A 12,223-nucleotide genomic window follows, 5' to 3' on the forward strand; every position below is an offset into this window, starting at 1 on the left:
CCTAAAATATTGGACATACATGTGTACTATGGGAAAGAAAGATAAGCACCAAAATTTTTTAATACATACTTTTACAAGTCATCTGAAAGAAACATCATACTTTTAAGCTACCTTTCAAGAACCTTAATATGGGGCAGCCCAGTGACTCAGCAGTTTAGCGCCTCCTTAGGCCCAGGGTCTGATTCTGGAGACCAGGGATTGAGTCCCATGTCGGGCTTCCTGCATGAAGCCTGCTTCTCCCTCTGCCTGTGTCTGCCTCTCTCTCTCTCTCTCTCTCTCTCTCTGTCTCTCATGAATAAATAAATAAAATCTTTTAAAAAAAAAAAAGAACCTTAATATGACTTCGTTTGGGCCACTTAAGTCAAAAGGCATAATTCTACTTTTTTTATTCCCTTCTTTGAGTCTCTACTTGCCTTCTGAAAATTCAGGTGACTCAGTGCCACTTCTGTTTTGTGTACCCAATGTAACAAGATCTTCCGCAATGAAAGAGCCCTCAGATACCTCATGTCTGCCTTAAACGACTCTATTAAGAGGGGTGGCCCCAAAGAAGATAGGATAATACTCTGCAGAGCAAGGTACATTTGTAGGCACCATCTTCCCTAGTGAAGAACTACATGAAGCAGTGGTTGAGTTCAAATAGCCTAACCATGAAGACAATGGCCTTATGTGTTAGAGGAGTCTGAACTTGGGTTACTGGCAAAGTTAGGAGTGGAACTCAGGTCTCCTTGCTCTAGGTACCATGTTCTTGATATCTCTCTTTTTTTAAAGACTTTTTTTTTTTTTTAAGATTTTATTTATTTATTTATGAGAGACACAGAGAGAGGCAGAGACACAGGCAGAGGGAGAAGCAGGCTCCTGACAAGGAGCCCAGTGTGGGACTTGATCCCAGATCCTGGGATGGTGCCCTGAGCCAAAGACAGATGCTCAACTGCTGAGCCACCCAGGCATCCTGATGATATCTCATTTATAAAGCCTGGAGTTCTAGAAAACTTTCAGTCCAATATCCTTTTAAAAATCTTTAAAAAAAAAGGAGCAGCCCTGGTGGCTTAGCAGTTTAGTGCTGCCTTCAGCCCAGTGTGTGATCCTAGAGACCTGGGATCGAGTCCCCTGTCAGGCTCCCTGCATGGAGCTTGCTTCTCCCTCTCTTTCTCTGTCTCTAATTAATAATTTTAAAAATCTTTAAAAACAGAATTATTGATCTTTAAAGGCTTTGATTTAAATAGATTGTCTAAACTTTAATGAAGTCAGTAATGGAGGAGGATTTCACGAGAGAGGTGGAAAAGTTATGTATTCACATTGAAATCTTCCCCTCCTGTAGAAAATGCAAGTGTTTATGCTAAGGTCTTAGAAAGGAAGATTGTAGAGATAATTTAATATGCCTCTCACAAGACAGAAGTAAATAGCTGATGACTGAAAATGTTATCTTATTTATCTTAGTTAACTTGTAGGAGTTTACCCTCCATTGAAGAGCTATTCCTACTTTTTTTTTAATTATTATTTTTTAAATGTATTTATTAGGGAGAGAGAGAGAGACAGAGACACAGGCAGAGGGAGAAGCAGGCTCCATGCAGGGAGCCCAATGTGGGACTTGATCCTGGGACTCCAGGATCACGCCCTGGGCCAAAGGCAGGCACTAAACCACTGAGCCACCCAGGGATCCCCTATTCCTACTTTTTAAAACTGTGACCTTAAAAGTGTGCTAAAAGATGTTGAACATTAGGAGGTTCAAACTTCCCAGATGATTGTACTAGATATAAAATGTTCTGTTTTTCAGAAGTGAATGAGAATTTTCCATCAGAACAAACTAATCATCCATTTACTTATTTTTTGTTTTGTAAAATATCCTAATTGTTTGAATTACTTTCATATTAGTAGACTATTAATTTAAATGAGTTTTAATTCCTTTTAATAACATTAGATTGTACGTTTGTTCATTTTGGCAAATATTGATGGAACTTCTACTGTATGTGAGGCAGTGCCCTGTTCACTGGGAGTTGAGCAATGAACATAACAACAAAAATCCCTGCTTTTAAGGAAGAGGAAACAAACAAAGAAACTTAATATGTAAAACAAGTAACCTATCAGTGATAAGATTTGTGAAGAAAAATAAAGCAAAAAAAAAAAAAAAAAGAAAGAAAGAAAAATAAAGCAGAAAAGGGAAGTAGGAAAAAAAAAAGAAAAAGAAAAGGGAAGTAGGGAGTTTTAAGGAGGGAAGAGTTCAACTTCAATTTTTACTGCCATGTTTTCTTTTTTTTTTTAAGATTTTATTTATTTATTAATAGAGAGAGAGAGGCAGAGAGACAGGCAGAGGGAGAAGCAGGCTCCATGCAGGGAGCCTGACGTGGGATTCGATCCTGGGTCTCCAGGATCAGGCCCTGGGCTAAAGGCGGCACTAAACCGCTGAGCCACCCAGGCTGCCCTCTTGCTTTTATAATCTTCTATACAATCCCAAGGTCTCTTATTTCCAGACTAAGTCCCAAGTATTACATTTTCAGGTAGATTGTAGTCTGAAAGGGAAAAGACCTAAGAACTCATTGCAGGATAAAGAGATGTATAATCATGCCTCTGCAAATTGGTTGATCAAGTCTTAGAATTTCATATGCTGCTTACAAAACAAGAGCAAATAAGCAGTCATTATTATTTTAGCAAACGTGATTATCTTTGGTAAAAATATGCTTAGTAAATGAGACTGAATAATGAAAAAAGCAATTCCTTAATAAGACCAAGAGTGTATAGATTTCATAGTAATTTTCTTAAGCAGATGATTACATTCCTGTTTTGAAAATAAAATAGGACATTTTGTGCCACAGAGTGTATAGTAAGATGCTAGTTTTATCATGTAAGTTAATATTTATCCTTTTCTTTACCTAAAGCCTTTTCCACTTTTGCCTGCCAAGGGAACTGTTCTGCCACTTATATTCTATTCCTTCTCTTTAATTATTATTTAAGTTCATTAGCTGGTGCTTATAGTCTGTTTCCTAATTTTACTATTTATTTGAACCCTAGTTTTTTAAATTCTTGAACAAATTTTGCTGTCTTTCACTGATGTTTTTCTACAGGGCTATTTCTTAAGAACATTTTGTTTGTTAACCTATATTTCCCCTTTGTTTATCATGAAAATTTATCTTCCTGTGTTTATATTCTACTTCAAAGTTGTTAAAGAAGAAAAAAAGAAACCAAAATTGTTAAAGAAAAAAATATTCATGACACTTGCTGAAGACGGTAACACAGACTTTATTCGAGGGAGGCCATGTAGGGACCATTGCAGTGGGCAAGAGATTGAGATTGAACTCTATTCCAAATATAATGTGGATAAGTAGGAATTTATAATCAAGTAGCAGAATAGAGAGAAAATTACTAAGAGGAAACATCAGAGGTAAGGAGGAGGGGTGGGGATTTTGACTAAACCACCCAAACCGGATTCTTGCTGAAGGTAGGCCTGAGTGATCAGACATCATGTGGAAGGTGATGAATGATGTAGAAGCTGATCAGATATGGAGAATGATCATATACTGGGGCGGGGAGGGGGGATGGACTTAGCAAGGCTCTTGTTAAATGGGATTTTATAAGGGAGTGCAAAGATGGACCTAGGAGAAAGTTCAAGAGCCTAGCTAAAGTTTGATCAAACAAAGAATCTTGGGACACCTAGGTGGCTCAACAGTTGAGCATCTGCCTTCAGCTCAGGGTGTGATCCCGGGTCTGGGGATGAGTCCCACATCGGGCTCGCCGCAGGGAGCCTTCTCCTCCCTCTGCCCATGTCTCTGCTCTCTCTCTTTATGTCTCTCATGAATAAATAAATAAAATCTTAAAAAAAAAAAAAAAGAATCTTTGTCAGTGTATTAATATGTTTTTTTCTGGATCTTTCTCAGTCATTGCAGTTCTATTTGTATCGTTTTATAGTCTAACTTTGATCCTTTGCTATAGGGACAGTTCCAAGGATTCCACTTCAAAGATCTATCACTAGGACTTTGTATTTGTTGTCCCAGTATAAGCCTGTTTTTCTTAACTATTTTAAGAGGGGACTACCTTTCTCGTTATCATTTTTATCATAATTATTCAGTGTTCTCTAGTAGCCTGAGATGATTCAGAAACTTGAAACCAAAGGCATGCATAAATTATTTTATTTTTTTATTTTTTTTTAACTTTTATTTATTTATGATAGTCACAGAGAGAGAGAGAGGCAGAGACACAGGAAGAGGGAGAAGCAGGCTCCATGCACCGGGAGCCCGACGTGGGATTCGATCCCGGATCTCCAGGATCGCGCCCTGGGCCAAAGGCAGGCGCCAAACCGCTGCGCCACCCAGGGATCCCTATTTTAAAAGCAAGAAAAAAGCTGTATTCTCATTTTAAGCTTTTGTAAATTGCATACTTTATTAAATAAAAAATTAAAAGTAATGAACTGCCAGTAATACAATATGACTTTTCCTGAATGGCAAAAGTATAAATTCATTTTTTACATTGTGTACAGCTCTGTGCTGGCAAGAATATATTCAAGAGTAGATATTCTTAGAACTAAGTGTGATGACTACATAATCATGAGAATAATAAGTCAAAATCTGAGGAATTTTTAAAATAGTTTGGTATAAAATAATATATGCTTATTAGAAAATTGAAAGTGATAGGGTAAATTTTAAAACACCCATAATGCCATCACCACGAGATGTTAAGATTTGCTGTTAGGCTCTTCCTCATCCATGCGCATGGATCCTGATGTGCATGTCCACACTTTTAAAAACAAAATTAGCATATTACTTATACAGTGTTTTATCTTGATTCTTCTTTTCTTTTTTTTTTTTTTTTTAAGATTTTATTTGTTTATTCATGAGAGACACACAGAGAGAGAGAGGCAGAGACACAGGCAGAGGGAGAAACAGGCTTCATGCAGGAAGCCCGACATGGGACTCGATCCCTGGTCTCCAGGATCACGACCTGGACTGAAGGCGGCACTAAACCGCTGAGCCACCCAGGCTGCCCTATCTTGATTTTTCACTCATTATTATACCATCAACAGTCTCCCATATTAATATTCCTAGCAATTTGATTTTTTTTGTGACTGTATCTTTCATTATATAGCACCCCCTACTGTTGAACATATAGATTGTTTTGAACACAATTACTTGATTTTGAGTAACTTGGTTGTAAGACCTGCTATGAACTCAAAAACTTTTTGGAACTATTATACATTAAACATGCATATGGAAAAAGAGACACATCCTAATTCAGGAACATTTAGAAGCCAAAATGTGAGTCTTGGAATAAAGGAAGTAAATTTTGTTATATTCATGCTGTGAGGAACATCTATAAACCTAAATATTGAACTAAATCTCTGATTATTTATTTAGAGTATATTCATAGAAGGGCCAGATGATGTACAGACTGCCAGTGAAACAGCTGACGGGCACCTGGACGGTGCAGTCAGTTATGTACCCGACTCTTGATTTCAGTTCAGGTCCTAATCTCAGATTCATGATCTAGCCCTGTATGGGGCTCTGTGCTCAGTGAGGAGTTGGCTTGAGAGTCTCCCTTTCCTTCTCTGCCCCTCCTGCTTATGCTCTCTCTGCCTCTCTAAAATAAATAAATTGTTTAAAAAAAAAAAAAACAGCTGACAGACATGATACCAGCCCTTCAAGAGTTTATAGTAGAGAGGATTTTGTGGGAAATAGAGATAAATACTTACAACACAAAGCTAATACAAATGGGGAGTGTAAGAGGGGTAGACAGTTTAGATTTGGAGGAATCAACACTTTCTTGTGCATTGAAGCTATCTGAAAGAAGAACAGAAGTGGGAGGAAACCAGGACAAAGGCTCACATGTGACCGAACTGACCCCATTGGAAATACAGACATAGTTGAAAGTAGCTGGAGGTGTAAGGTAGTGCTAAGTATAGCAGAGAGTTTGGGTTGGCAAAGAATTGAGTGATTGCTCTGAATATGGCAGCTAGAGGTGTAAATGGCTTCAAGAGCATTGTCAGGGGAAGCTGATTTAGATAAACTGAAGATCCAAAGGTAAAAAGTTGAGGCTAAGAATTTTTTCATGAGAAGAGTGAAGAAAGAAACTAAGTATAACTTTCAAGAGCCAAGAGAGAGATCAACCTGCTTACCAGCTGAAGGGAAGTATTCAGATGAGAGAGAAAAATTGAAGATACAGAAAAAGAGATGATTAATGCAGCAGGTTGAAGAAGTCAAGAGAGAATGCGTCAGGGAGTTTCTTCTAGGTGGCAGAATTAGTTTTGAGCCATGACCAATACATTTTATACTTTGTGATTGATTTAAAGGAAGATGAGAGATATCTATGTGTATACATTAAGTAGAGGGCAGGAAGGAGTCAAGGGTGGGCCATCAGTTGAGGGGAGTCACTTGATGAAGCGAAAGGTTTGAAACATTTTTTGAGGGGAATGTGAGAGAGTTGATCAAGGGCAGGTAAAGTGATTCTTGGGGAGTCCTGAAAGAAATAACTAATCTGCATAAATAGAACAGAGAAGAGGATGGTATTCATTCAGATTTGTGGCTCTGTTGGACACTAAAGTGGAAAGAAAATAATTTTTTTTTAAGATTCTATTCATTCATGAAAGATAGAGGCAGGGAGAGGAGCAGTCTCCCTGCAAGGAGCCTGATGTGGGACTTGATCCTGGACCCCGGGATCCAAGGCAGACGCTCAACCGCTGAGCCACCCAGGTGTCCGGGAAATGATCATTATGAGGAGATACTGTGTATTTTTTTAACCTCATTTTTGAAAAAGTATTGATTGTAGTGATGGTTGCATGTCTGAATATAATAAAAACCACTGACTTACATGCTTTAAGTGGATGAATTGTTTGGTATTTAATTATATCACAATAAAGCTGTTCTATATTTAAAGAATTGATTGAAAAGCAAGTATTGTTAGTCTTTTGTTTTAAACAGTACATTTTTTCTAGTTTAAAGATAAGTTGTCACTTTTTTTTTTTTTTTTTTTTTTTTTTTTTTTTTTTTTGGTTTAGTTGTTTGTTTTAACCTGCACCTTCTTGGGTATGGCTATCTTTCCAGTCGCTGGGTAAGTCGGAGTGCCACGGCGCAGCGCAGGAAAGACCGCCTTCGCCAACATTCTGAGCACATTGGATTGGACAACGACCTGAGGGAGGTATGTGGGCTGCCTTTCTGGGATGCCTCCATACAAGAGCCACAACTCAGCTAACTCAGCCCAGCAGTTGTCCTTGTGCAGGTTCTTCCTCATTCTTTTACAAAAGTTCAGTTTCATTTTAAAGTAGTAATATTTTTGTACTGACTTACAGCAGAAAACACCATTTTCCCCATTTTTGTAATTTTAATATACCTAAAATAAGGCTCTAAAGCAAATCTCCCTGTATAGTGCATCAAGTAAAGGTTAAGTTTTCAATAAAGTTTTGGTCAATATGTCTCTTATGGGAAAAAAAATATATACAAGAAACAGATTTTTTTAAAGTTTCAAACATAATTTATACTTAGTAAAAATGTATTTGCTTGTGCTTTATCCTAAGCTTGCTGACACCCATTTTTAAAGTGTTAGAAATTATTTTTTAATTAAAATCCTTATGCTTTATTTGTAGTACTTGAAAATAAAACCATATTTATACATTTGAATAATTATATAAGGTTTGATTATTGTGATCAAAGAAAATTGCAGTCAGAACATCTGTTAACTGTTTTCTAAACTCAGATGTTTAGAAATAAAGCAGAAAACATCATTCCAAATATATATTGCTTTTTTGTTGAAATGTTCATACATTTATGATTTTAAGCATTTTCTTAAAAACTGAAGTGTAATCTGTCCAGTGCTTTTCTTTGTGCTACCATATTTTCTTCTCTCCCCTTTTGCTGTGACTTTATCATGTGCATGCATGTTTTGCTTGTCTCTTTCTCCCTGTCCTTTTCTTTTTTGCTTTTCTGTCATTGGCACTTCTCCATCCTCTTAGCCTTCCGGGGAACTTTTGGTCTGTCAGAACTCCATGGCATTCTGGGAGTGGGATCAGGGTCCACCTCCTCCTGCACGACTTCCTAAAAAATCCTTCTCTGAGTGCTGCCTGGTATGTTCTTTGCCTGAAAGTGCTTTGCAGATGTTCCTGAGTTCTCTTTGGTGTTCCTTGAATTATCCACGTGTGTGTGTGCGCACATAGCTCTAGAATGCCTCACATCACCTTGTGACGTGAACTGTCAGCCTCTCCGTTTTGCTCTCCACTTCCTCCTGTGTTTGGTACCTTTTCACGGTGGTGTATGCTAACATGAGTAATTCTATACAGTTGACAGGTAAAACTGATCATTTGAATTCCTAATTTGTGGTATTTTGGCAAGTGAAGGGAGAGGAGTTGTAGAGGGGCCAGACTAGCATGTTGTTGTTCTTCCAAAGGAGAAATAAATACTCAAACTTCCTTTTATTTACACATCTGCAGAAATACAGAAATAATTTGTTTTTGAACAGCTTTTCTTTTTTGGCTGGGTTTTATCTCCACAGTATTTTAGTGAACCCTTCCTGATATGTTTTTTGGTTTTTTTGTGGTTGTTTTTTTGGGGGGGGTATTATTGTTGTTGTTTTTTTTTTTTAGTTTGAAATTTACTTCTTTTATTCATTGTCTGTATTTTATGTGGTTAGAAAATCAGGTCATCAATATAGAATCTTAGTTCTAAAAGGAACCTTTGAAGTCACCTTGTCCAACGTGACATGAAGTCCAAGAGACTTGCCGAAAGTTAAATGGACACCCAAAGGCAGAGCTGGGCCTATAGCCCAGGACTGCTGAAAGCCAAACTGACTGATACTCTTCCCAGTAACCCAGTATACCAGGTTGCAATCAGCAGCTATCTGAGAGCAAGAGTATCATAGGACTCCTGATTTGTAGTTTGAGGCTTTGACAGAAATGAAAAAAGACATAATAGAAATCTAGGGTCACTTCCTTTTAGTAGTGAGATAGGCTTTCTTACAAAAACATTCCTTGTGAAAGGTTTCTCTTTCTTCTCCATTTTTCACCTTAAAGTACACCTTTTCCTCCAGCTGCCCCAAAGAAAATTACATCTTTATCATCACTTGTTTACCGTTAAGGCAAGTACTCTATTTTTGCAATATACAGAGGCAACATCACTTCTTGATGTGAGGAAAGGCCTCATGCCCACCACACGCACACGCACACACACCCTGTATCCTTCATGTGCACATCCAAGGGATGTTGCTCATTCTGTGGCTTCAGCAGAGCTGCTCGAGAGGAGACTTGGCCCTGTGGAGTTTGCCGTTGGCTAATAATTTTACTGCCCTGTATGTGCTGTGTGCTTGGTAAATATGGCCAAAGGATAGCCCCATTCTAGCTTATTTTCATTTGTAAAATAGAATGTAAACTTTAACAGTGCTTAAATTCTTAATCTAATATGGACTTAAAATCTAATTGTTGATATATATCAGAAGAAAGAGAAATGCCAGGACCTATTCCTAGCCTCTTGCCTGTGTTTCTCACTCCTTTTCTTCTAGCCAGTATGTTTCTTTCTAAGCTAAATTTGATCCTTACTTTTTCCTGAGAACTAAGTCCTAGTAGTTCTCTCTGCCTTTGCATAAGTCCTAAAGTAGAGGAATTGAGGCTGAGGAGAAATAACCCCTTTAACACATGGCAGTTAATATTTGTTTATACCAGAGGTGATAGTTACCTTTCATTCTCAATTTTCCCTATTTCTTTGACCCTCCCAAAAGAGATTTGAAGCAGAAAGATGCATACACAAGTATTATAGGAATTCTTACAGCACTCATTTTTTAAAAATCTGTCCTTAAAATGATTGCACTGGAAAGGAAACGGATTATTTTGTTTATGCAACAGCAGGAAACTGATTAGTTGAATCCCTAATCAGTGGGGATTTTTAGAAATTTGTACAAGATTTAGCAGATCAGTTTTCTTCCAAAGGGGAAATACTGTAAATGTACAAACTCCCATTTATTTAGAGAATGTAAAGGAGTTTACACATTTTCCCTTATAATATAAAATTCTTCCCTTGAGATAGTAAAGATAGATTTCACATATGTGTGTGTGGGAGGATGTGCTGGCTCACAATCTCTCTCCCCTCAACAAACTGCTAGTTTTACTATATAACTTAGAGTAGTCATTCTATAAATATGGCCCTAAGACACTTGGACATTTTAGAGATTCTGCTTTATGGTCCTGATGCAAACATAAGTATCTAGATGAGCTTTTGCATGTGGCACAGGAAGAAGAGAGACAACAGATGTACGGTGATAATAACCTGTAGTGATTTTTTCCCCCGGACATTCACTAACTAAAGCTCAAGAGCAGTGGACTGGGTCTCTGAGTTTCTGGGTTTCTCTCTGAGCTATCACTATCTCTGAAAGTAATATAATGTCTCTGCTTTCTCTCGATTATGGAACAAGGCAAGGGAGGGAATGTAGCAAACATGTTCAGAGTGAGTTCATAGTCTTTCTTGTGAGGTGGGAGAGTGTGTTTTATGCCCGTTTTACAAATAAGCAAATATGCCTGAGGTTATAAAGTTAGTTGCAACCAGATTCTGGAGCTCCTGATTTTACTGTTGTGACTTGATTAGAACAAAGGGTTGGTTTGAAGAGCATTGTCCAAGAGACTAGAAGTATGTTGAGTATCTTGATCTGTGGGACAGGAAGAAACCAGTGATCTGAGTTCTTGGAGAACCTTGGATTCGTAATTTAGAAACCCAAATTTTTTTCATCCCTGTCATGATCCTGACTAATCACAACCTTGGGTATTCCCAATAAAAAGATTAAACGAGGTGAGCTCCATCTTATTATGAATGTGTTTTAACCTGACACGATTTCAAGTGCCCTCATTTTCACAGGAGTTAACAACTGGGGAGTGGGGGAAATACAAACTGTCCTCTGCCTGTTGGTAGTGCTAAAACTTGAATTGCTAGTGCATGAATACACTTACAGCCTTTTTTGCATCTTGTTTTTTCTCACTTGTTTGTGTAATGTTAAAAGTCAGGAGAGTATCTGATATTTGTGTATTAAAAGTACTCTTTAATTTTTAGAAATATATGCAAGAGGCACGAAGTTTAGGAAAAAACCTGAGGCAACCCAAATTGTCAGACCTCTCGCCTGCAGTGATTGCACAAACCAACTGCAAATTTGTAGAAGGCTTATTAAAAGAATGTAGAATGAAGGTACGTATTACTCACTGATGTGAGACAGTGTGCACTCAACTCCCATTTGAGCTTGTAGCTTTCCTAGAGAAAAACTTTAACTGAGGATAAACCTCATAAGTTCTTTACTGAGCTCATGAACCTTTGTGGGTTCTATGTTGCCCATAGAATCAGTGACATGGGAGCCCTGCAGTTTTTCTCACCTTTTCAGTCTTTTCATTGCTGTCTTCCTCTTTAGCATGAACAGATAGTAAGTAAGTTAAAAGCTGTGGGATGCCTGGCTGGCTCATTCAGTAGAGCATGTGACTCTGGTTTTGTTCATTTTGTTTTGTTTTTTAGAGAGAAAGTTTGGGCGGGGGAATGGGGGGTGCATGCTGCACAGGTGGAGAGAAACTTCAAGCTGACTTCTCACTGAGCACAGAGCTTGACTTGGGGCTAGATCTCACTACACTGAGATCATGACCTAAGCTGAAATCAACAGTCAGACACTTAACTGACTGAGCCACCCAGGTGCCCAGAACATGCGACTCTTAATCTCAAGAGTTTGAGCCTCACATTGGGTGTGTAGAGCCTACTTAAAAGAAGTAACTTGCATCAGGAATGTGGTCATTTTATATGAAAGGCAACACATTTTTTTGTATAGAACATTGTCCGAAAAAAAAAAAAAAAAAAAAGAACATTGTCCGTGTCCATACACGTACATATACCCATAAGGAAGAAGACCTTAGCTGTGTTGTAGTTTTGTGTATATCACACACTAGTCTCTTCTTAAATATCCATGTTTATCAAAGGTAGTAATACAAATTAACAAGATTCAGAACATCATTTTAGCCAGTAATTTCATCCTTTTTTTTTTTTTTAAGATTTATTTATTTATTCATGAGAGACACAGAGAGAGACAGGCAGAGACACAGGCAGAGGGAGAAGCAGGCTCCATGCAGGGAGCCCGATGTGGGACTCGATCCTGGGACTCCAGGACCATGCCCTGGGCAGAAGGCAGGCGCTGAAACACTGAGCCACCCAGGGATCCCAATTTCATCCTTTTATTTGAGTCATTTCTTGAGTACCTTCTGTGTATATTCAATAAATGCACTATTTTCAGCATCAGC

At 38.1% G+C, this 12,223-nt stretch overlaps 1 protein-coding gene across 7 annotated transcripts in view; it reads left to right on the forward strand.

Annotated features, from left to right (window-relative positions):
• DENND5B (DENN domain containing 5B) overlaps positions 1-12,223 on the forward strand; it is a 199,930-nt gene that overhangs the window by 141,092 nt on the left and 46,615 nt on the right. For 3 of the 7 annotated variants that reach the window (XM_072798441.1, XM_072798442.1, XM_072798443.1), the window contains 3 exons: positions 7,026-7,119; positions 7,931-8,041; positions 11,004-11,135. In XM_072798441.1, coding sequence (XP_072654542.1) covers positions 7,026-7,119; positions 7,931-8,041; positions 11,004-11,135 — 337 coding nt within the window. Of the gene's footprint in view, positions 1-6,979; positions 7,120-7,930; positions 8,042-11,003; positions 11,136-12,223 lie in introns of those variants that run through there. The other 4 variants (XM_072798444.1, XM_072798445.1, XM_072798446.1 and 1 more) reach the window with 2 other exon arrangements.

The sequence above is a fragment of the Canis lupus genome, chromosome 25 (assembly GCF_048164855.1).
Source record: "Canis lupus baileyi chromosome 25, mCanLup2.hap1, whole genome shotgun sequence".
Taxonomy (NCBI): Eukaryota; Metazoa; Chordata; class Mammalia; order Carnivora; family Canidae; genus Canis; species Canis lupus.